Raw genomic sequence first — 23,488 nt, 5'->3', positions numbered from 1 at the left:
AATATATATATATATATATATATATATAAATTTTAAAATATTAAAAAAATATTTTTTAAAATAATAAGACTTTTTTGAGCTTGAGGTCATTGTTTGAATTTCATTTTTATGAAATATTTAAAAATAATAAAATATTAAATTTTAAATATTAAAACATATAAATAAATAAATAATTAAAATAAATTTTTAAATATTTAGCTATTCAAAATAATTAAATATTTTAATATTTAAAAAAAATAATTAATTAATTAATTTCATAACCCCTTAATATTTTTATATTTAAAATTTAATATTTAACAATTTTAATTTTTTAATATTTAAAGATTTTAATGTTTTAATATTTAAAATTTAGTATTTCAATATTTTAATATTTAATGTTTAATATTTCAATATTCTAAATAACAAATATTATATTATATTTTATACATAATTGATTTCTTATTTTTTTCAGATAATTCCTTCCAGGAATTTGTTAACAGTCCTTGTATGACCGAAATCAAGGAACGTTCTTGTTTCATACACATTGATGTACCAGGACATGCTGACAATGCTGAGGCTCTACCAGATAGGTAATAAATTAAAAAAAAAATAATAATAATAAATTTAAATTTAATTTTTGTAAATTGTTTCCCCTTGCACAGCTTCAATTTCCCCTCTTTACAAATGTTGGGTGAGGATTTGGTCACCGTTTTGGACTTTTTACATGTGAAATATGTAATGGGCTTGGGTGAGGGTGCTGGTGCCAATGTTTTGGCACGTTTCGGCCTGGCCCATCCAACACGAGTTTTGGGTTTGATTTTGATCAATGCTACTGGTAGTGCAGCTTCGGTATTGCAATCGTTTAAGACGAAGGTAAATTCAACAAAAATTGCTTAAAATAAATTTTGCTCTAAAATTGTTTATTTCGTTTTGTTTTTTAGTTTATTCAATGGAATAATGATGATATTGCCCAATCTGCTGAAAGTTTTCTAATGTATCATAAATTTGGTCATGTAAGTTAAATGAGTACCATGTAAAGGGGGATTTTGAATTTCGGAAACTGGATTTTCTTACGTTCTATGGGAATTTGAGGCGAAGAATATTTTCTTTATAAAATAAGTTTACTTGACATTTTCATAGAACAAGAGTTGAGTCTGAGTTTTTTTTATGGAAATAAATTGCCGAATTGTTGTTTATTTGGCATACACAGATTTTCATGATAATGAAAATTTCACTTACGTTTATGTGAAAAGAAATTAAGTGTTTCAATGTTGTCTTTTTTTGTTTGTTTAAACACCAAAATTTTTTAAAAAGAAAAGAACTTCCCTTAAAACCGGTGTTCACACACACACACAAGTTGATTGCTGATACACTTTCATTTAGTTAATTGAAGTTAATTTATTAATTAACTATTTAATTAAAAATCAATCAAGTTAGACTTCGTAAGGCCGTGTTTATATTATAACCTTTTAAAGGGTTAACCTTCTTAATCAGGATTTATTTGACGTATACGCAAAGGAATTGAAACCAAGCGGATTTGTTATATCCGGTTATATATAAACGTACTATAAGGTAATAAATATCTAATTTGTGCTGTAATCCATTTTATTTGAAGAATCGAATAAAATAATACCCTGTGTGAACACTGTGCAAGTATCAAATAAATCACATTTACATACATATACGTATGTATGTTTATACAGATTATGTATATTCAATTATGTGTGTTTATATATAAAAAAAATTGTTTGCAAATCCCCACACCTCCTCAACCTCTCCATCCATTATCAATGTATGTATGTATTAATATTGAATATAAATGTGGTTAATATACGTGTGTATAAATGTGTAACATTTTTTTCTCTCCTTTATCTCTTTTTTTCTTCTTCTTTTTTATTAATACAATTACCTTTCGTTTTTATTACCCAAAACAAAAACCTTGTAATTATGTATTCATCCTGGGATGTGATTGAATAAAAAAACAACTATTTTTTGCTACCCTTTTAATTGAATACCACAAAAACAACCAACAAATAATAAAAAACACACCACTATACAAATTGTTATACACCCTCAGGTTATGGAGGTATTGTAATTAAATATATTACAAAATTAAAAACAAATTTTCCATTAATAGTTTTTTCCCTTACATATGCGCTAAGTTTTGTTAGTTTTTTTATTTAAATACAGTTTTGAACATTTGCTTCATTAAATAACTCTTCACACATAAACACATTAAATTTGTTTGAGCCTATTTTTATACCCTCAGCATTTATGCTAACGGTTTTAGACCCCCAGACAAATCCGTTTCAGACAATTTGGAGTCGATTTAGCAATGTCCGTCTGTCTGTCTGGCTGGCTGGTGTGCACGATAATTCTCGAACGGATTAACCGATCTGGTCCAAAATTTGGCTGTTGTCCAAACTAAGTGTAAGTTCGAAGATGGATTATATCGGTCCACTCCTTCCGGTATCTCCCCCACAAATGTTCGAAAAATTTTTGAGCACTTTAACTCTTGAAGGGTGTAACTGATTTGGTCCATACTTTGCACATCCTAATATATCTACCAGATATAGATCATGTTCGAATATGGACTATGTTTGTCCACTCCTTCGGGTACCTATCACCCAAAATTACGGATAAGTTCACTTTAAGACCTGCTCTCGAATCACTATGATTTTTGTTTTAACAACTTGTATTCACTGCCACGCTTACGACGATACATGTCTCATTAGGGGTAAATCCATACTTCCTGAGAACATAACCTGAAAGATGCAAAAAAATCCCTATGACACCGTGTGTAGTGGTTGAAGCGCAAGATAACTCTCGAACGGATCGATTCGTTTCAAAATTTAGCCTTTGTAATATTTTGTCCAAACTTAGTTTAAGTTCGAGGATGGGCCACATCGGCCCACTTCCTCGGGTACCTCCCCCACAAAAGTTCAAATTTGTTCGCAAAAATTATGCGCACAATAACTCTCCAAGGGACCAACCGATTTGGTCCATACTTTATAATAACTGTTCCACAAACATCCCATAAGGGACAAGGGAGACTTCTCTCATATCAATGAGTGCACCCCGATTCATATTAGCTCAATGATAATTGACCTACTGTTTATTGCCGAGTCCGAACGGCGTGTCCTAAGACACCACTTGTAGAGAAGTTTTACATGGCTGAAATACTCAGGAAATGTCGCCAACATTGCTGAGGGGTATTTTGCCAACGTTGAAATTATTGATGTTGCCTGGCCGGGGAATCAAACCCTCAACCTTTAGCGTGCAAGGCGGTTCTGCATACCATTGCACCACGGTGGCACCCATACTTTGTCCATACTTTGCACATCGTGATATTTCTACCAGACATAGATAACGTTCGAATATGGACTATATCGGTTAACTCGTGAGAGGTACCCGATCTCACACAAAATTTCGGAAAAGTGCACTTTAAGACCTCCTCTCGAATCCTTATGATTTTTGTTGTAACAACTTGTATTCGCTGTCCCCATTACGACGGTGCAAGTTTTTTTCCGGGGCAAGTCCATACATCCTGAGAAAATGACCTGAAAGCTGTAAAAACCCGCCATGTATTGTGGTTGGAGCGAGCGGTAAATCTCTAACGCATAAGCCAAGTCGATTCAAAATTTGGTAATTGTAATATTTTGCCCAAAGTTAAATCAAGTTCTATGATGGGCCTTATCGGTCCACTCCTATGGGTAGCTCCCCCACAAAATGTTGCGTACTATGACTCTCGCAGACAGTAACCGATTTGGTTCATACTTTGGACATCGTAATATTTCTACGAGACATATATCAGGTTAGAATTTGGACTATATATGTCAACTCCTTCGAATACCGCCTATACCAAATTTCGGAAAATTGCAGGTTAGGACCTCCTCTTGAATTGTTTTGATTTTTCTTGCAACAGGTTGCACTCAAGGCCTCTATTACGATGGTACATGGTGTACTGGCTGAGTAGATTGATAGCTCTACGTTTTGCACGGTCAATGAGGACCCCCTACAAGAATTAGAGGAGAGTGTCACAGTTCGCCAGACATAACCATCGTGTCACCTGGTCTGACAAATGACGTCACATCATCTCCCCATAATTGTCTCCATTAGCAGACCACCCGATTTCATCACCTCTGAACGTCGCACGTTCGTCAATCATAGGAAAGCTGATTGGCCGTTTCAGAGAGTTCACCAATCACCGCTTCAGAGAACTGACCAATCCTTCTGATGTTCGGGTAACGAGACATGATGCTGCAGCCTCTCGCCATATCCCTGCTGGTCGAATACTCGAAATAAGACCAAACTTCCCAGCAGAGGCGACGGGATTAGCAAATGAGCGTGATGAGCTTCGTCGAGCCAACCCCAATGACCCCAGAGTCAGGGAGCTGGCACTGGAAGTTAACAGGCTGGTCGGCGAACATAAGCGGAACAAGTGGTAAAATCATCTGAAGAGTTGCAACATTGGAGCCGGTATAAGTGAATTGTGGGCAACGGTTAAGTAACTCTCGAACCCTGGAAGGATGGAAGATAGGACCTCAGTCACATTTGGCGATGTTACGTTGACTGGCCCGAAGAGGTGCGCAAGTTATTTCAATCATAGGAAAGCTGATTGGCCGAGTTTCAGAGAGTTCACTAATCACAGCTTCAGAGAACTGACCAATACTTCTGATGTTCGGGTAGCGGAAAGGACGTTCCGAGACATCATCACTGCTGCAGCAACCGCTCGCCATATCCCTGCTGGTCGAATACCCGAAGTAAGACCAAACTTCCCAGCAGAGGCGACGTGATTAGCAAATGAGCGTGATGAGCTTCTTCGAGCCAACCCCAATGACCCCAGAGTCAGGGAGCTGACACTGGAAGTTAACAGGCTGGTCGGCGAACATAAGCGGAACAAGTGGTTAAATCACCTGAAGAGTTGCAACATTGGAGCCGGTATAAGTGAATTGTGGGCAACGGTTAAGTCACTCTCGCACCCTGGAAGGATGGAAGATAGGACCTCAGTCACATTTGGCGACGTTACGTTGACTGACCCAAAGAGGCGCGCAAGTTATTTCAATCGACAGTTTGTCGAGCACCCCGAGAGTGACAGGGCGAAGAGGAGAGTATTACGTTACATCAGATCTCTTCATGCCGAGGATGAACCACCACAGTTAACATAGGATGATGTTGCGAATGCCATCAGGAACGCTAAATCATCCAAAGCGTTGGGCCCTGATGGAATCTCCATTGTAATGCTGAAGCAGCTGTATGAGCCGGGAGTGGAGTATCTCACTAAAGTTCTCAACATGTCGCTAGCCACTCTGAAATAGCTATCACGTTGCCGATCATCAACATGGATTCCGTAAGCAGCACAGCATGACAACAGCGCTGCACGCCATCTCCACATATATTTGTCAAGGAGTCAACCAGAGACAGCCGTGTGATAGAACAATGGTGGTGGCGCTTGACTTATCAAAAGCCTTTGATACAGCCAGGCACTCCACGCTGTTTGAGGACATTGAGCAAACAACCCTCCGGCCAAGCTTGAAACGTTGGATAGTCAACTATATGTGTGGACGCCAGTCGTATGTGGAATTCAGGAACAAGAAGTCCAAACCCCTTAGAGTGAAACAGGGAGTACCCCAAGTCGGGGTTATATCTCCGGAACTGTTTAACCTCTACCTCTCCTGTATTCCGCCTCCTCCAGACGGCATCGAGATCGTAACGTATGCGGATGATTGCACGATACTGGCGTCAGGTACCTTCCCTGATGACATCTGTGAGAGACTGAACTCCTATTTAACCGATCTTACCACCTTTTTCCACGCGAGGAATATGCAGATTTTCGCCACAAAATCTACAGCCACTCTGTTCACCACATGGACAGCGCAGTTTGGAAGGGAATTGAATGTTGTGGACGACGGTAGCAGAATTCCGACCACAAACTGCCCCAAAATGTTAGGGTCACATTCGACACTACATTCAAGTCGTGCGCCCACGCCACAGCTAACTGCGACAAACTGAAAAGTAGGAACAACGTCCTCAAGTCCCTAGCCGGCAGCACTTGGGGTGCGGATAAAGAAACCTTGTTAACGCGACAGGTCAGCTTGTGGTAAGCTATGCGGCTTCAGTTTGGTCGCCGGGATTATGTAATACGAATTGGAAAAAGATTCAAACCTACCAGCTTCTGGCTAGGCCCGACACATTCAGAAAGGATATTCATGCTCTAGAGAGGGAGGTCCAACAATGTAGGAGAGAACCCCTAGATCAAAAGGCATATCAAGCAGGTTTAAATTGTATTCACACGGATGCAGTTGCTAAGGTCATAAGCAAATATAGTGTGAGCAAAGTTTTCGGAGTACATCCCCCATCTATCGCAGCTGAGGAGCGTTTGCTGCCACGACAAACTAGAATAGTTTTGGCTCAACTACGCTCGGGATATTGCAGTCGCCTAAATTCTTATTGGGCGGAAATCAAGACATCTGCCCATTATGCGGCATTGGCCCGCACGACACAAAACACCTTTTCAACTGTCTTTCAAACCTACCCATCTAACTCCAGTGGAAGCAGCCACTTTCCTGGAACTGTAGATAGACCCAGAGCCAGATTGAACAGAAGAACGAACATACAAACATTAAATAAAAAACACTGTTACAACAACATTACGATGGTACAAGTTTTTTTCAGTGGCAAGTCCATACTTCTTGAGAAAATTACCCTAAATCTGCAAAAAAAAACTTCTACGGCCAGCATGTGTAGTGGCTGGTGCGCAGGAAACTCTCGAACCGAATACTGTGTTAGTCCACACTTTGCATATCGTAATATTTTTTCGAATATTAGATGAAATTCGAAGATGATGTTTATAGGTCGACTCCTTCCCGTGCCTTCCCCATAAAAGTTCGAAATTATTCAGAATATTTCGAGATCCAAAGTTTGGACCAAATAGGTTACTCCGTTTATGAGATATTGCGCTTGGATCTCGAAATATTTTGTCCAAACTTAGTTTATATTCAAAAGTAGACCATATCGGTCCATTCCTTAGGGTACCACCCACACAAATTATCAACATTTTTGTTTAAGTGCGGTAAAGGATTTGTGCGAGAATCCTTTGGAAATTTGTACTGGAGGTAACCCCTGTATACAGCGATATGATGTTTTTCGTGGACAAGTCCATGTTTTCTGATATAATGTTCCTATCGAGAGAAATGACTAACAAAATAAGACACACTTCCAAAATGGAAGATGTCGGTCCATTCCTTTAGGTAACTTCCCATGAAAAAACTTTTGAGATTTTATCCTAATAAATACACATAAGAAGCATGGCATTCTTGCTTAAGTCATATCTGGTAAATGACTAAAGACCAAGCTCGACCTAATTCAAATGTGATTCTGAAATCTTTTTATTAGGTCGAACTTGGTCTTAAGTCTTTTATCAGATATGACTTCTGCAAGAATACCATGCTTCTTATGTGTCGAGGCCTTAATTCTTTGTCGACAAGTTCATAGGCCCAAAATTCTGAAGACCCCAAAATACATACATACGTTTTTTGAACAAAAAAAGTGTTTCAAACTTCAACATGCTGAAAGTGTTTCAAAATCCACTTCCATAATGGACTATGTCGGTCCATTCCTTCAAGTACTTCCTCCACAACACTTTTGAACTTTAATCCGAATCCACATTTTTGTCGGCAAGTCCAAATGTCCAAAAGGGACCACAAAATTCTGAAAAGATTCTAAATACATTTGATCTGTCCGTAGATGAAAGTTTCAATTTACACAGGCTGAGGGTATACCTCTGTCGGCAAAGCCGACTGATACTTCTTTTACTTGTTTCATTTAGTTTTCATGTAAATTCTGTAGCTAGTAAAATATTTTTTGAAGTAGTTAATATTAAAATCTTTCATTTCCACAATTTTCTACAATATGAAATTGATCAAATATTTACGTAAGAAAATTTCAAAATTACAAATATATATATAGACGGACTCGATCAATACAGTATACACCATAACATTATGTTTTTTTTATATTGCAAGTAAACCCTTTGGGCAGGGCTCGTTAATCTAGGGATTGTCGATTGTAACTGAATATTTTAAACATATTCAGCCACTGCACTATGGGACCAAAACCAATGTTTTGAGGCAACAAATCGCAGGGGCAAGCTAGACCTTCGAAATTCTGTGTAGAAATTAATCTGCCAAATTTGGTAAATATCGGTTCATATATAATTATACATAGGTCACAAATACATCTATGTTCGCTGATTTCAAAAAATTTAATGGACCAACTTATTTCAATAAGTATTGCAGGAATGTTCGAGATAAATAAACTTTTTAATGTATTAATAAGAAAATGTCTTAAAAAATAGTGGACAAAATAATAAGTACATTCTGTAAAGCATAAAATAAAATAAATTCGAAATTTTTAGGATAAATTTGTATCAGTATTGCTTATAGCATTAATATCCAGTATATCCACCTTTATTTTCTACGACCGTGTGTATTCTTTTTGGCATACTGCTTATATGCTTACGGCAGGTTTCAACAGATATTTCATACCAAGCTTTTTCAACAAAATCCCACAGTTGGTCTTTATTTTGGAACGATTGTGTACCACTGCGTTTTTTTAAATCTCCCCAAAGGTTTTCTATGGGATTGCGGTCAGGAGACTGGCTAGGCCAGTCAAAGAGTTTTATTTTATTTTGCTAAAACCAATCTTTGACATACCGGGATGTGTGTTTCGGATCGTTGTCCTGTTGAAACACCCATAAAAGTAGAATGCTTTCTTCAGCATATGGCAACATGATATTCTCTAATATATTTTTATACTCGAATCTGGTCATTGTATCAGTTATACGATATATTGGACCAACGCCATTCCAAGAAAAACAGCCCCATACCATTATGCTTCCACCTTCATGTTTGACTGTCTTTTTTGTAAACCGAACATGAAATTCTTTTCCTTTGGGGCGACGAACGTTTCTTCCGTTATCATTTCCGAATAAATTTATTTTGGTTTCATCGCTCCATAGGATATTTCGCCATTTTTTTCATGTACGGATCCTGACCAACCCAAATGTTCTCTTGCGAAGGATAATCTCATCATCATTATTTTTACGAAGCAGTGGAACCTTTCTGGCTATTCGTCCTAGCAATTTGGCATCTTCAAGTCTTCTCCGAATGGTTCGAGCGGATATCACATTGCATATGTCCGAAGAAATGTCCCGAGAGGATATAAAGGGATATATATCTTATTGCAAGGGTGACAATATGGCAATCCGTTATTGGCGATCTCTTTTTTGGCCTACCGCGTGTTTCTTTACTTTATTTAGTTTTCAACGCATTTTGGACAAAACACACTGATCTATCAAGTGATTTTGCTATGGTTCTCAGACTTTTTCCCTCTTTTCTCCATTTTGTCGCTAGTCTCCTTTCTTCTGGAGAACAGTGCTTATTTCGACCCATCTATCGATAAAATTGTGGTCCAATTTGTTTTAATTTTCATAAGCACAATTAGTTAAATAACAAACTTTTATTAAAATGCATTCAGCAACAGGTAAATATTGAAAAATCGAAAATGTACTTATTATTTTGGCCAGCCAAAATAAAAACTTTACCACAAAAATAACACAGATTTTTCAATTTCTTCACTTGTTGATTCAAAGTTGCCATATAGATGTTTGGAAATGTGGCAAAGTTGCCATATTTTACTTGAAAACAACATCCCAGAAGGGACAAGGGAGACTTCCCTCATATTAATAAGTGCACCCCGATTCATATTAACTCAAAGCAGAAAGCTGCTACTTTTTACTACAATAATATTATAAAGGAATGTTATCGAAAAAAATAGTACAAATTAGTATATTCTTGCAGTACTGGAACAGACCAATAATGTAAAGTAAATACTATAACAAATACAACTCAACAACAACCACAAAGGAATTTGTTTTCGTTTGTAACGTTAAGCATAGTACACACGGTCCAACAAAACTGACAGTCAACGTACTCTTACGGCAATTTTCCTGCAAATAAAAACTTTTTGTTAGCTAAAAATGATTGAAACACAACATTTAAGGTATAATTTAGTGATTAGGAAAGTAATTATTCAGCTAGACTTTGATATTAACGAAATAGACCTCGATGACTGTCAGTTTTGTTGGACCGTGTGTACTATGCTTTACTGTCACCGGTACATGTAAACAAAGCAAGGAAATGTCTATAAATTATTGGAATTTATAAAACTAACATTTTTCACATTTGATTGAATATTTTGGAAAACATGAATGAAAATTCGTTCATTTTTATTAATTTGAATGTTTCCACATCATTCCACTAAATGCATAATTTCTCGCAGAAAGTAGAATTCTTGCAAAAATGTTTGGGGTCGCTGGAAATTCATTGAAAAAGGAGAATCTGGTTCAATCTTTTGTTTTTGAAATCAAAGAAGCACATGTTTATTAGGGCTTTATTTTTGTTCAAATTTAACAAAATACCTCACATATTAACAAACGTTGGTTGGTGCTTTATTGTGCGACTCGTCGTTCGGACTTGGAGGAGGTTACATATCATTGATATGAAAAAGTCTTTGTGGGAAATAGTTTTTTTGGGAATGATATAGGGGGTTATCATGAACAGCAATTCCCCGTGAATTTTTTCACATTCTCCCTTAAGTTGCAAAGGCGGAAAAAACAAAATTCACGGGAAAATTTCATTAATGATAACCCCCATATTTTTTGCTCAAAAAATATATATCCCTAATGTACATGGAAATAGAAATAAATACATATCGTCACCTGAAATGCCTAAAGACGTAACCCTCAACGTAACCCTTTGAGGGTTACGTCTTTGGGCATTTCAGGTGACGATATATAAAATGTCGCATGGAATTTGACACTAACGTTACAACCCAGTTCAGTCAGCTGTGTATTGCTGTTACCTTTTATTATTCTACCATGAATGATATGGGACCTACAGTTTACCGCCGAATCCGAACGGCGTGTCGTAAGACACCACTGGTAGAGAAGTTTTACATGGCTGAAATACTCAGAAAATGTCGCCAACATTTCTGTGGGGGTATTTTGACACCGTTAAAAATTTGATGTTGTCTGGTCGGGGAATCGAACCCACGACCTTAAGCATGCAAGGTGGGTGTACATACCATTGCACCACGGTGGCACCCAATTTGATGTTTATTGACACCAAATTCGTAAAATAAGTCCGATCCGGTTTAAATTCGGAACTTCTGGACGAATTCAGACAAGAGAAGACTCTTTCAATTTGTATACCCTCAGAATTTACGCTAACGAGGGTATATACACGTTCATACGGACAAAATGTGCCTCATCGAAATAATGGTTTTTGATCCCAAGTATGTTTGGACGAAATGTGTTTCAGACAAATTGGAGTTGATTTAGCCATGTCCGTCCGTCTGTCTGTCTGGCTGGAGCGCACGATAACTATTGAACGGATCAACCGATTCGGTCCAAACTTTGGCTTTCGTAATATTTTGTCCAAACTTAGTTTAAGTTCGAAGATGGGTTATATCGGTCCACTCCTTCCGGTACCTCCCCCACAAAAGTTCGAAAATGTTCGGAAAATTTGTGCACACGATAACTCTTGAAGAAAGTAACCGATTTGATTCATACTTTACACATCGTGCAATTTCTGCTAGACTTAGATGAGGTTCCAATATGGACTCAATCGGTCCACTACTTCGGGTACCTAACACACAAAATTTCGGATATGTTCAGTTTAGGACCTTCTCTTGAATTGCTTTGATTTTTGTTGTAGCAACTTGTATTCACTGCCCCCATACGACGGTCCAAGTCCACACTTCCTGAGAAAATAGCCTGAAAGTTGAAAAAAGCTCCTATGACATGGTGTGTAGTGGATGGAGCGCAAGATAACACTCGAACGGATCTACCGATTCGGTCCAAAATTTGGCCTTCGTAATAATTTGTCCAAACATAGATTAAATTGTAAGATAAGCCATATCGGTCCACTCCTTCAGGTACCTCCCCCACAAAAGTTCAAACATGTTCGGAAAAATTGTGCGCACGATAAATCTTGAAGGGAGTGACCGATGTAATCCATACTTTGCACATCCTAATATATCTACCAGATATAGATCAGATTCGAATATGTACTATACTTGTCTACTCCTTCTGGTACCTCTCACACAAAATTTCGGATGAGTTCACTTTAAGACCACACTTTGATTTTTGTTGAAGCGATTTGCATTCGCTACCTCCATTACAACGGTAAAAGTTTTTTCAGGGGCAAGTCCATATTTCTTGGGAAAACAGCCCGAAAGGTGTAAAAAAAACCCTATGTCACCATATGTGGCGGTCGGAGAGCACGATAACTCTCAAACTGTTCAACCGATTTGGCCCAACATTTGGTCTTCGTTATATTATATCCAAACTTAGTTTCATGGGCAATACCGGTCCACAACTTTCGGTACTTCTCCCCAATTTTTAAAAAATGTTACTTATATGCTAGGCTACCTGCACTACAAACACGGTGCTCTTGAATCAAATTTAAATGGAAGGTGCTTACACCTGGGAAGTTTTTGCGGATTCTGAAACTACAATGTTTATAGATGAGAAAAATCGAAAAACAAAAAAAAAATCGCCGGAACGCTTTTTAAATAAATCGCGGTTCAAGTTGACATTTTTAGGGGTTGTATAGGTATTTGCGATTTTGCTTGGAAACCGTAAGTTCTATCAAAATGGGAATAAACAAAATGTTGTAGCTATCAAAATTCTCTACAAGATTGACCTTAATGATATTTTCGTAGGTTTTACAACTTTTGAGACATAGAAGTTGAAATTGAGACAATTCAAATTCAATTCAATTCTGTATCGTCTCCAATGTCATGACAGCAATTTCCCAACTTAAACTTATATATCTAAAAAATGGTACAACCTAGGATAAGTTACTTAAGCCAGTCTTGTAGAGAATTTTCACAGCTTTAAGATTTGCTTAAGTCCCATATCGATAAGACTTGCCGTAGTCAAGCAAAATCGCGAAACCCTAACAAAAAAAAACCTAAAAATGTAAACTGAGCTTCTTTATCTCAAAAATGGTACAGCCTGAGAACAAATCATAAACGTCAGTCCTGTAGAGAATTTTCACAGCTACAACATTTTCTTTAGCTCCATTTCGATTGGACTTGCGGTTTCCAAGCAAAATCGTGAAAACCTAAAAAACACCTAAAAATGAGAATTTTGACCGCGATTTATTTAAAAATCCCTACAGCGATTTTTTCTTGTTGTTGGATTTTTTTCATCTATGAACATTGCTATATCAGAATTCACAAAAACTTCCCCTGTGTAAGCGTTTTTCATTAAATGTTAGTTAAGGCGCACCCTTCATGACATTGTTTTATAAGGGGCGATACAGTCAGTGCATTGACCCAATTTGAACTTCAATATCTCAAAAATGGTAAAACCTACGAAAATACCGTAAAGGCCAATCTTGTAGAAAATTTTTATAAAAAAAAAAAATTCTGCAGTCCAACAATAAAAAACGCCAACAACAATAATAGGCATCAGCACGGCCTTGTTGACCAATGCGTAATGCAAAAACAACTTTCTTGTTGTTTTTACCCCCGCTTATTGAAGCAACATTCCTATGTTCGTATTCTTTGCGAAGCAAAGACGACATAAAAACAGTGGTGGATATGAAATTCTTTAGTTCGACTCAAATTGTAGGGTAAACAGCTTTAGGGCCATACAGCAAATTTCTCATTTTATTTAATTTGCTAGACGGCTTTATTGACCTGTTTATCGATACAGAGTCGGCGAAAAAGGGAACTGATGAAGTTGTTTGGTGACAACTGAAACTATAGTATTCCCTACCCTTCGCCCGCAACTAATCAATTTCATATCCACTTTAAAATATTTTGTTGTTATTCAAACAATTGAATTACAACAAAATATGGACTCGAGCTGAAATAAACACACATAAGATGGAAAATTTTTATAGCTACAACATTTTCTTCAGACTCATTTTGATAGGACTTGCGGTTTCTAAGCAAAATCGTGAAAACCTAAACAGCCCCTAAAAATAAATATTTAAAAAGCGCTCCGGCGATTTTTTTTTTGTTTTTTTGATTTTTCTTATCTATGAACATTGTAGTTTCAGAATCCGCAAAAACTTCCCAGGTGTAAGCACCTTCCATTTAAATTTGATTCAAGAGCACCGTGCAAAAGTTCAACATTTGTGTCTTAGTGCAGTTAATTCCTAATCCACATTTTTGTCGGCAAGTTCAAATGTCCAAAAAGGGCCACCAAATTCTGAAGAGACCTTAAATACATTCGATCTGTCCGGAGGTCAAAGTTTCGCTTCACGTTGGCTGAGGGTATAAATCTGTCGGCAACGGACACATTTTTACTTGTTTTTTTTTTCGTTGACTCCTCCCTTAAATTTTCCAGAAGTTCAGTCTATTACATTTTTAGACTTTCGATGGTTTCCCAACAAAAAATATCCAAATTTTTAAGTTTTGCGCAATCTGGAAATTGATTTATTCCAGGCGAATACGCCCCGATACCGAAAGTTCTACTCCAAAGAACACATGAACGACACCACAGACTGCAACAACAAAAATGTCACTTACCACACAGACCACATCTAATATTACATTAACATTTTTAATAAAAATCTTAATTTACGTACCATTAGCCGTGTTTTCCATTTTGAAAAATATATATTGACCGACTTCCGTATCGTCAGATGCTTTGCAAATGTCTGAAGTATTGTGTTTCATAACGCCGTAATACTTAACAAAGGCGAAGCTATTCATTTCAAAACGTCGCAATTTCCCATTTTTAACGCAGGTGAAAGGCAAACATGTATCATTTTTATTTCTGATGCATTTAGTTGCATTTAAATATTTTGACGAAGTTTAAAAACTACAAAGCATCTGATGATACGGAAGTCAGCCGTTATATCAACAGATTAATTTTGGCGCCAAAACATCTTTGACAGCATGGCATGTCACCGTAGGACGTTACCGAATTGTAGTTTTTTGATTTTGGAGGTTTGAAAGTTTTAAGAATAGAATTCCTTTATTATTTGGTTTAAATCATTGACTTGAAAAAAAGACTTTTTTCCTCAAAAGCGTGTCATTGACCCCTTAGTGAACTGGTTAGATATTTCACATAATTTTCGTTTTGTAATTACAGTATTATAGACCAAATTCCGCAATGTTTACCTTCACATCTCATCATTTAAATTTTGTTTAGTAAAAAAATTATCCTTACACCTTATTGATGGTACAGATGACATGTTAAGCGTAGCATTAGCATAAAATTAGAGCCATTTATTTTCTTTAAAGTAAATATTAGTAGCATGATGTTCACATTTTAAATCACATTTACAATGCTTGTAGAATATGTATGCTTAAATATGTTCTCCTTTTTTATATAAATTATGTATGAACTTGTTTTACATACCCAAGCTACAACACCTTATACATCATATGCCAATTCTAATCCTATTTTGCATATCTCTCCCTTTTACAAAAAATAAAAAAAAAACAACGACGCTTGGGATTACTATTTTTTACCCGCAAACACCCACTATGAACCAATCAATCAAATGCTTACTCCTGCTCCCCTGCAATTGTGTAACCAAACCCAAAAATAAAAACCATAACCAACCACCAATGCAATTGGTTTCTTTTGTGGACAATCCAATTCATCTTGTTGCTGTGTACAGCAATTGGTTGGTGATAATCCGGACAAGGAGAAAATCGTTACCGAATATCAAAAACGTCTGCGAAGCTCTTTGAATAGTAAAAATGTGGGTCTCTATGTTAAGGCATTTATGAAGTAAGTAAAACATGATAATGTTAAAAAAAAAACGAAATGAAATTATGAATTTTAATGACTTTATTTTTTTTTTTTCTTCTTTTTCTCTCTCCTTTTTATTCATTTAACTCCCTTGTGTGCCCTGTGTCTGCATTTGACAGTCGCAAAGATTTAACATTGAAAGGATGCAAGGTAGATGTAATACTAATTACGGGTATGTTAAGTCCCTACGCTTCCATGGTGGAGAAATTGCATCGTGATATTGAAAAGGAAAAGGTGACCATGTTAAAAATTGAAAGAGCCGGTGATGTATTGGCCGATGCGGTAAGTAGATAAAAACTAAACATAAAAAAACAGGTGACAATCATCAAAACCGGTTTTACGTTTTATATCCTGCTGGGGCAGAAAAACGCTAAATTGGCAACATCGCACTTAATTGTAAAATGTAAATAAAATGAATCGATTTTAAAGCATACTTTTAGGAGATACGGAGACGGATACAAGTAAAATAATAATCACAAAATAAACAGGTCGCGCTTTTCTCGACTGTTGGGTCTATGGTCCCCAAACGAATCTTTTACAGAAATGGGAATGCAACAACAACAATATAATGAATGTCGCTCACGCCTCTTCAAGAGTAATGTAGGGTATTAAAGATACCAATACAAGTAAGTGTTCTTTTTGCGTTAAAGTCACACCATACGTTCCGCCCAAGGACGATAAAAACTTGCTGCTTTGGATGTAGGGTAATAGGTCTCCGAAAAAGGTCTTCTATAGTAAACAAGTAAAAAGTATCAGTCGGCTTGGCCGACAGAGATATACCCTCAGCCTGTGTATATTGAAACAATTTTTTCCCAAAAAAACGCATGTATTTAGGGAATTTTGGGCGTTTGAACTGACAAAAATGTTGATTAGGATTAGAGATCAAAAGTTTTGCGGAGGAGATACTAAAAAGAATGGATCTCCAGCCACTACATATGGTTTTTTACAACTTCAGGGATGTTTGCTCAAGAAGTATGGACTTGCCCCTGAAACAACTTTTACCACCGCAATTGAGACAGCGAATGCAAGTTGCTTCAACAAAAATCAAAGTGATTCGAAAGCAGGTCTTAAAGTGAACATGTATCCGAAATTTTGTGTGGGAGGTACCGGATGGAGTGAACAAATATTGTCCATATTTGAACCTGATCTATATCTGGTAGATATATTAAGATGTGTAAAGTATGGTCCAATTCGGCCACTCTCTTCAAGAGTTATCGTACGCACAATGTTACCGAACATTTTTGAACTTTTGTGGGGGAGGTACCTGAAGGAGTGGACCGATATGGCTTATCTTCGAACTTAAACTATGTTTGGACAAAATATTACTAAGACCAAACTTTGGACCGAATCGGCAGACCTGTTCGAGAGTTATTTTGCCCTCCAACCTCCTCACACGGTGTCATAGGGTTTTTTTTGCAACTTTCAGGCTATTTTCTCAGGAAGTATGGACTTGCCCCTGATGAAACTTATACCGTAGTATGGAGGGCAGTGAATACAAGTTGCTAAAGCAAAAATCAAAGCGATTCGAGAGATGGTCCTAAACTGAACTTTTCCAAATTTTTGTGTGGGAGGGCAAAATATTACGAAAGCCAAAATTTGAACCGAACCCTTTGTGAAATAAAAGGTGTTTCCATAGACGCTTTGTGAAATAAAGGGTGCTTCTATAGACTGTTTCCGAATGAAAGAAAGAGTGCTCCTATTGACTCTTTCTGAAAGAAAGAGTGCTTCTATAGACCCTTCTGAAAGAAATTGTGTTTCTACAGACCCTTTCTGAACGAAAGGGTGCTTCTATTGACTCTTTCTGAAAGAAAGGGTGCTTCTATTGACTCTTTCTGAAAGAAAGGGTGCTTCTATTGACTCTTTCTGAAAGAAAGGGTGCTTCTATTGACTCTTTCTGAAAGAAAGGGTGCTTCTATTGACTCTTTCTGAAAGAAAGGGTGCTTCTATTGACTCTTTCTGAAAGAAAGGGTGCTTCTATTGACTCTTTCTGAAAGAAAGGGTGCTTCTATTGACTCTTTCTGAAAGAAAGGGTGCTTCTATTGACTCTTTCTGAAAGAAAGGGTGCTTCTATTGACTCTTTCTGAAAGAAAGGGTGCTTCTATTGACTCTTTCTGAAAGAAAGGGTGCTTCTATTGACTCTTTCTGAAAGAAAGGGTGCTTCTATTGACTCTTTCTGAAAGAAAGGGTGCTTCTATTGACTCTTTCTGAAAGAAAGGGTGCTTCTATTGACTCTTTCTGAAAGAAAGGGTGCTTCTATTGACTCTTTCTGAAAGAAAGGGTGCTTCTATTGACTCTTTCTGAAAGAAAGGGTGCTTCTATTGACTCTTTCTGAAAGAAAGGGTGCTTCTATTGACTCTTTCTGAAAGAAAGGGTGCTTCTATTGACTCTTTCTGAAAGAAAGGGTGCTTCTATTGACTCTTTCTGAAAGAAAGGGTGCTTCTATTGACTCTTTCTGAAAGAAAGGGTGCTTCTATTGACTCTTTCTGAAAGAAAGGGTGCTTCTATTGACTCTTTCTGAAAGAAAGGGTGCTTCTATTGACTCTTTCTGAAAGAAAGGGTGCTTCTATTGACTCTTTCTGAAAGAAAGGGTGCTTCTATTGACTCTTTCTGAAAGAAAGGGTGCTTCTATTGACTCTTTCTGAAAGAAAGGGTGCTTCTATTGACTCTTTCTGAAAGAAAGGGTGCTTCTATTGACTCTTTCTGAAAGAAAGGGTGCTTCTATTGACTCTTTCTGAAAGAAAGGGTGCTTCTATTGACTCTTTCTGAAAGAAAGGGTGCTTCTATTGACTCTTTCTTAAAGAAAGGGTGCTTCTATTGACTCTTTCTGAAAGAAAGGGTGCTTCTATTGACTCTTTCTGAAAGAAAGGGTGCTTCTATTGACTCTTTCTGAAAGAAAGGGTGCTTCTATTGACTCTTTCTGAAAGAAAGGGTGCTTCTATTGACTCTTTCTGAAAGAAAGGGTGCTTCTATTGACTCTTTCTGAAAGAAAGGGCGATTCTATAGACTCTTTCTGAAAAAAGGGTGCTTCTATAGACCCTTTGTGAAAGAAGGTGCTATGTAGTCAGACAGACGGGTCGACATAAAATAAACTTAACACGCCAGAAGCAACTAATAATGTTTCCTTTCTACTTTCAGCCTGCCAAGGTGGCCCAATCGATTTTGCTCTTCTGCAAGGGTCAAGGTCTGTTGACTTCTGTGGTTATGCCCGGTGTTGATCGTGGACGTGCCTTTTCCACAAGTTCTGGCTCGTTTGATGGTACCAATGGTTCACGACGTCTATCCAGGGGGATTTCCATGGAAGACTATGACAAGCCAAATATTCGACGTCTTAGCATTATAAACAATGATATTAAGAAGTAAATTTATGGAAAACAACAACAACAAATAAATTCCCACTAATTTTTTTTTGGATTCAAAAACAACGCAAACATTTTAACAAAGAAAAAGAAAACACACAAATAAAATTCATAAAAATTTGCCAAAAAAAGATAAAAAACAACAAGATAAATAATTAAGAAATTCGTAACACACATTACTATACATACATATACATATATACTAGAGGGAATAAGTTAATTATACAAAACAAAAACAACAACAAGAGAAAAATGTTAGTAAAAGATTTCACCTTTTTTGTATTTTAAAAGAAAAATACAAAATGAAACAACAATTATTCATACTCACACACACACACCTTATATAAAAAAACCAAATAATTGTATAATTAGAAAAATTATTATTTAAAATAACTATTGTTATAATTATTGTTAATTTGGTTTTTTCCTAATTTTTATATAAAACCTAACCTCAAACAAAAAAAAAACAAAAAATTATAAATTATTGGCATTATATGTAAAAGTTTAAGTAACAATTTTTATATATATTAAAAAATTATAAAAATTATACTTGCCATTAAGGTAAGGTACACACATAGAGTACACCAACGATTTTGTATTATTTAGCCCACCAAGAAAAAATATACTTCCCCTAACCAAAAATATCAAACAACTTCCCACAAGACAAAATGTTATTTAATTTTAATATAGACTTCCGGATATTTTGTTTTAAAATTTCCAAACATTTGGTAGTAAAACAATCATTAGAAAATTAAAAAATACCTCCGATTTTTGATAGAAAACAAAAATTAAAGAAAAATTCCCAGGTTTGTTATTACCATCTTTTTGAAAAATATTTACAAAAAATAAATCATAATTTTTTTAATGAAATCCTAAGCACAGCATTAAATATCCTCCCTTGTAAGTTCCACACACAAATTTACTTCCCCAAAAAAAAAGGAAACATGTTAAGCACACTTTTCACATAAGGACGGTGTTTACTTTGCCATGGCAAATTGTTTATTTAAAAAGAATGTCACAGAAATCCGAAGTTAGAAAAACAAAATTCCCAGATTGTCGGTAAGAGATATGAGTTAAGTGGTTCATATTTGCCTCACCTCTCTCTTAAACTGGACTAATGTAAATTGTTACATAGAGAATAAAATGGTACAAATTGGAGACTTGGGAACATCCATGGATATTGACAAGGTTTTCATATTTAAAATTGATCAACTAAAATCACCATTTAATTCTCATTTCGATTGCCCAGTGTAAACACAGTTTAAAAACAAAACAAAAAACATGCTTAAATATGACAAACTAGTATGCCATTACAAATTAAATGTTGGCTTTAATACAACATAAGTGCACCATTACAAAAAAAAAAATAACAACAACAAATAAAGCAAAACATAACATGTAGTTTTCTCAAACGGATAATGTTTTTTGATTACATATTTTTTTTGGATGGCGAACATACCAAAGTAAACGCAAACAAACATATATATCTAACGAAACAAAAATTTATATATAAAAATCGTAACCTAAAATTGTAATTTCGAACAGCGTATGTATTTCAATAAATTAAATAAAGAAAAAAAAAAACAAAAAAATTCTTAGAAGAAAAACAAATAAAAATCGTTTTAATTTAATTAAGAAATTAAAAAGGTAAGACAGTCCTAAGGTAAATCAATCTAAATTTTAATTATATGTCATTTTTCTTATAAGAAATTCACAAAATTTTGGTAAAAAAAATCAAAACAGATTTGGCGTTTTATATCCTTTATGCCATAAAAACGCTAAATTGGCAACATTGCACTTATTTATCAATAGTGCAATTCTATTTTAAAGCATACTTTTAGGAGATAAAGAGACAGGCTACCAGTATGCATAATAATAAACACAAAACATTTAGTTCGCATTTCCACGACAGTACGATCCCAAACGAATCGAGGTCACCTCCTCCCATTGTATAAAAAAATGGGGATACAACAATAAATAAATCAGTTTCACTAATGCTAGTGCAAGGACTTTAAGCACGTTTACATTAACGAAAACCTGAATTTCAAATGTCAATTTCACTGGATGGAGGAATTATTTGACGTATACACAATGGAATTGACAGTTGGAATGCATTGAATTTCATAAATGTAAAGAGGCTCTTATATCAATAAACCCGTTGTGTAATGTTATGCGCACCCGCCTTGCAAGCTGACTATCCGGGTTCGATTCCCAGGCCAGGCAACATCAAATTTTCAACGGTATTCAGCGGCTTTAATATGACAAAAAATTCGTTTTTTTGCAATTCATGTTTGACATTAACCTCCATTAACAATTGTTAAAGTCACACAAAATGTTCTCCCTAAGAACGATAATAGTCATCCAAAATTTAACGCGGTCAGCCAAAGTAGTATTTTATAGACGGAAACGCCCTAACGTGATCTTTTATAAGTACAAGGAGGAGAAGACCCCCTAAAGTGACCTTATATAAAATGGATTACACAAGGTGTGAAACACTCAATGAATTCCCGCTGTTGAAGAGGCGAAGGAAAAGAAGTGGGCTAGTGAAGTTATTGCCATATCAATTGGACCTAGCCAATCTAAGGAATTAATTCGTACGGCTTTGGCCATGGGTGCTGATCGTGGTATTCATGTTGAAGTTTCTGGAAAAGAATATGACCTTTTGCAGTCAATTCATGTTTCCAAAATTCTTGCAAGGTTGGCTCTCGAGGAGAAAGCTGACTTAGTTATTTTGGGCAAGCAAGCAATAGATGATGACTGCAAGCAAACCGCTCAAGAGGATAAGGAGAATGTGGAGGGACAGAAAAATAAGAGGGACATGTCTATGAAACATTGACACCATTAATTTGCCATGTTATTGCTTCTGATCCTGAGTTATGTGTACGTTGAACACTAATCATATTTCCACATACATATATTATAAAATTTTTATGATGAATCCAAGTAAATACAGTTAGTCAACTATATTATTGCAAACGATGAATTTGTAAAAATTTAGATGTTAAATTAGAAATTACTACAAGAAATTCTTTCAATCATGTTGGGCTTTTTGTAAATATCAGTTGATTTACCTGTTAATGACAACATCAAGCCAATAAATGCAGAAATCGGTTGGAAATAACAAAAACAACGTTCAAAAAGGATAGGTACCCGGTTTTTGTGGTGTCAACTAAATAATTGCAAAATGAATTAATGTGCAATAAAATCGTGGGGTTTCCCCCGCGATTTTTTGCATTTAAGGATTTTTAAGACTTTTATGGTATGTGAACATGTAGATCCATAATTTTTGATCACAAATTAATTTTTGTGTGTGTAGCATAGACGGTATATTCAGAAAAAGAGAAAATTAGGTAAACGATTTGGGAAAATTTGGTACATTTGGTCTATTCCAATTAAAATAATGGTAAATCCGAAAGAGATATCCCTAAAATCACCTCTCGTAAGCTGAGAAGTGTATACAACATCATATACCGCACCGAGAAAGAAGCCAGGCTCAAACTGAGGGCGTTACATGGCAGGTCCAAAATAGTAACCTCACGAATTGACTGTAGAATGATTAAAGAAATTAACGAAATAGACCAAAGCATCACCAGAAAATTGCTTTTTCTAATTAAAAATGATTTTGGAGTAAGTGTGTCACATGGAAAAGTCAGAAAAGTGCTACATAATAACAAGCACTCATCACGAGTGACTAGGTAAAAACCATTACCCTCCCATCACAATATATAGAAACTATTCCGACTTGTTATAGACAACTTTTCACGCCATCTTTAGTATTGGGATGGCGTTATATTTTCTGATGAGACTAAAATTATGTTGTACAATCACAATGGACCTCAAAATGTATTGGGAAAACCCTTGAAAGCCATGGAAAACAAAAATTTAAAACATGCCGTAAAGTTCGGAAAACTGTCACTTATGGTATGGGGTTGTATACCAAGCAGTGACGTTGGTAAAATCCTGATTTTGGAAGAAACAATGAGATAGGAGGTTTATTTGGATGTTTTAAGAAAAGATTTAACCAAAAGCGTCAAGAAATTTGGACCTGTTGACCCTGAAAATTGCAATATAAGTACTACCAAGACAACGACCCTAAGCAGAAATCTAATTTATGTAAGACTTGGTTGTTATACAACTGTACCAAAGTCATTTACACCCCGTTCCAGTGTCTAGATATTAACCCCATCGAAAATTCATAGGTACACCTGAAGGAAAAAGTCGGGAATAGGTCGCCCACTAACCTGGGGTCTAAATAAAATGCAATAAAGAAGAATGGCTACAAAATACTATTGGAGTATGACATTCCGAA

General features: G+C 36.0%; 1 protein-coding gene across 3 annotated transcripts in view; it reads left to right on the top strand.

The window, feature by feature from the left end:
- Positions 1-20,796, top strand: part of LOC141395846 (uncharacterized protein ZK1073.1) — a 153,175-nt gene extending 132,379 nt beyond the window's left edge. For all 3 annotated transcript variants that reach the window (XM_073971626.1, XM_073971625.1, XM_073971624.1), the window contains 6 exons: positions 452-569; positions 642-852; positions 921-992; positions 15,690-15,802; positions 15,943-16,105; positions 18,959-20,796. In XM_073971626.1, the coding sequence (XP_073827727.1) occupies positions 452-569; positions 642-852; positions 921-992; positions 15,690-15,802; positions 15,943-16,105; positions 18,959-19,183 (902 nt within the window). In that variant the 3' untranslated portion in view covers positions 19,184-20,796. The remainder of the gene's footprint in view (positions 1-451; positions 570-641; positions 853-920; positions 993-15,689; positions 15,803-15,942; positions 16,106-18,958) is intronic.
- Positions 20,797-23,488: the final 2,692 nt, after the last annotated feature.

This window comes from Musca autumnalis, unplaced genomic scaffold (assembly GCF_047663935.1).
Source record: "Musca autumnalis isolate F117 unplaced genomic scaffold, ASM4766393v1 scaffold_1, whole genome shotgun sequence".
Classification (NCBI taxonomy): Eukaryota; Metazoa; Arthropoda; class Insecta; order Diptera; family Muscidae; genus Musca; species Musca autumnalis.
Note: the sequence above shows the minus strand (reverse complement) of the source record. Positions and strands in the feature narration are given on the sequence as shown.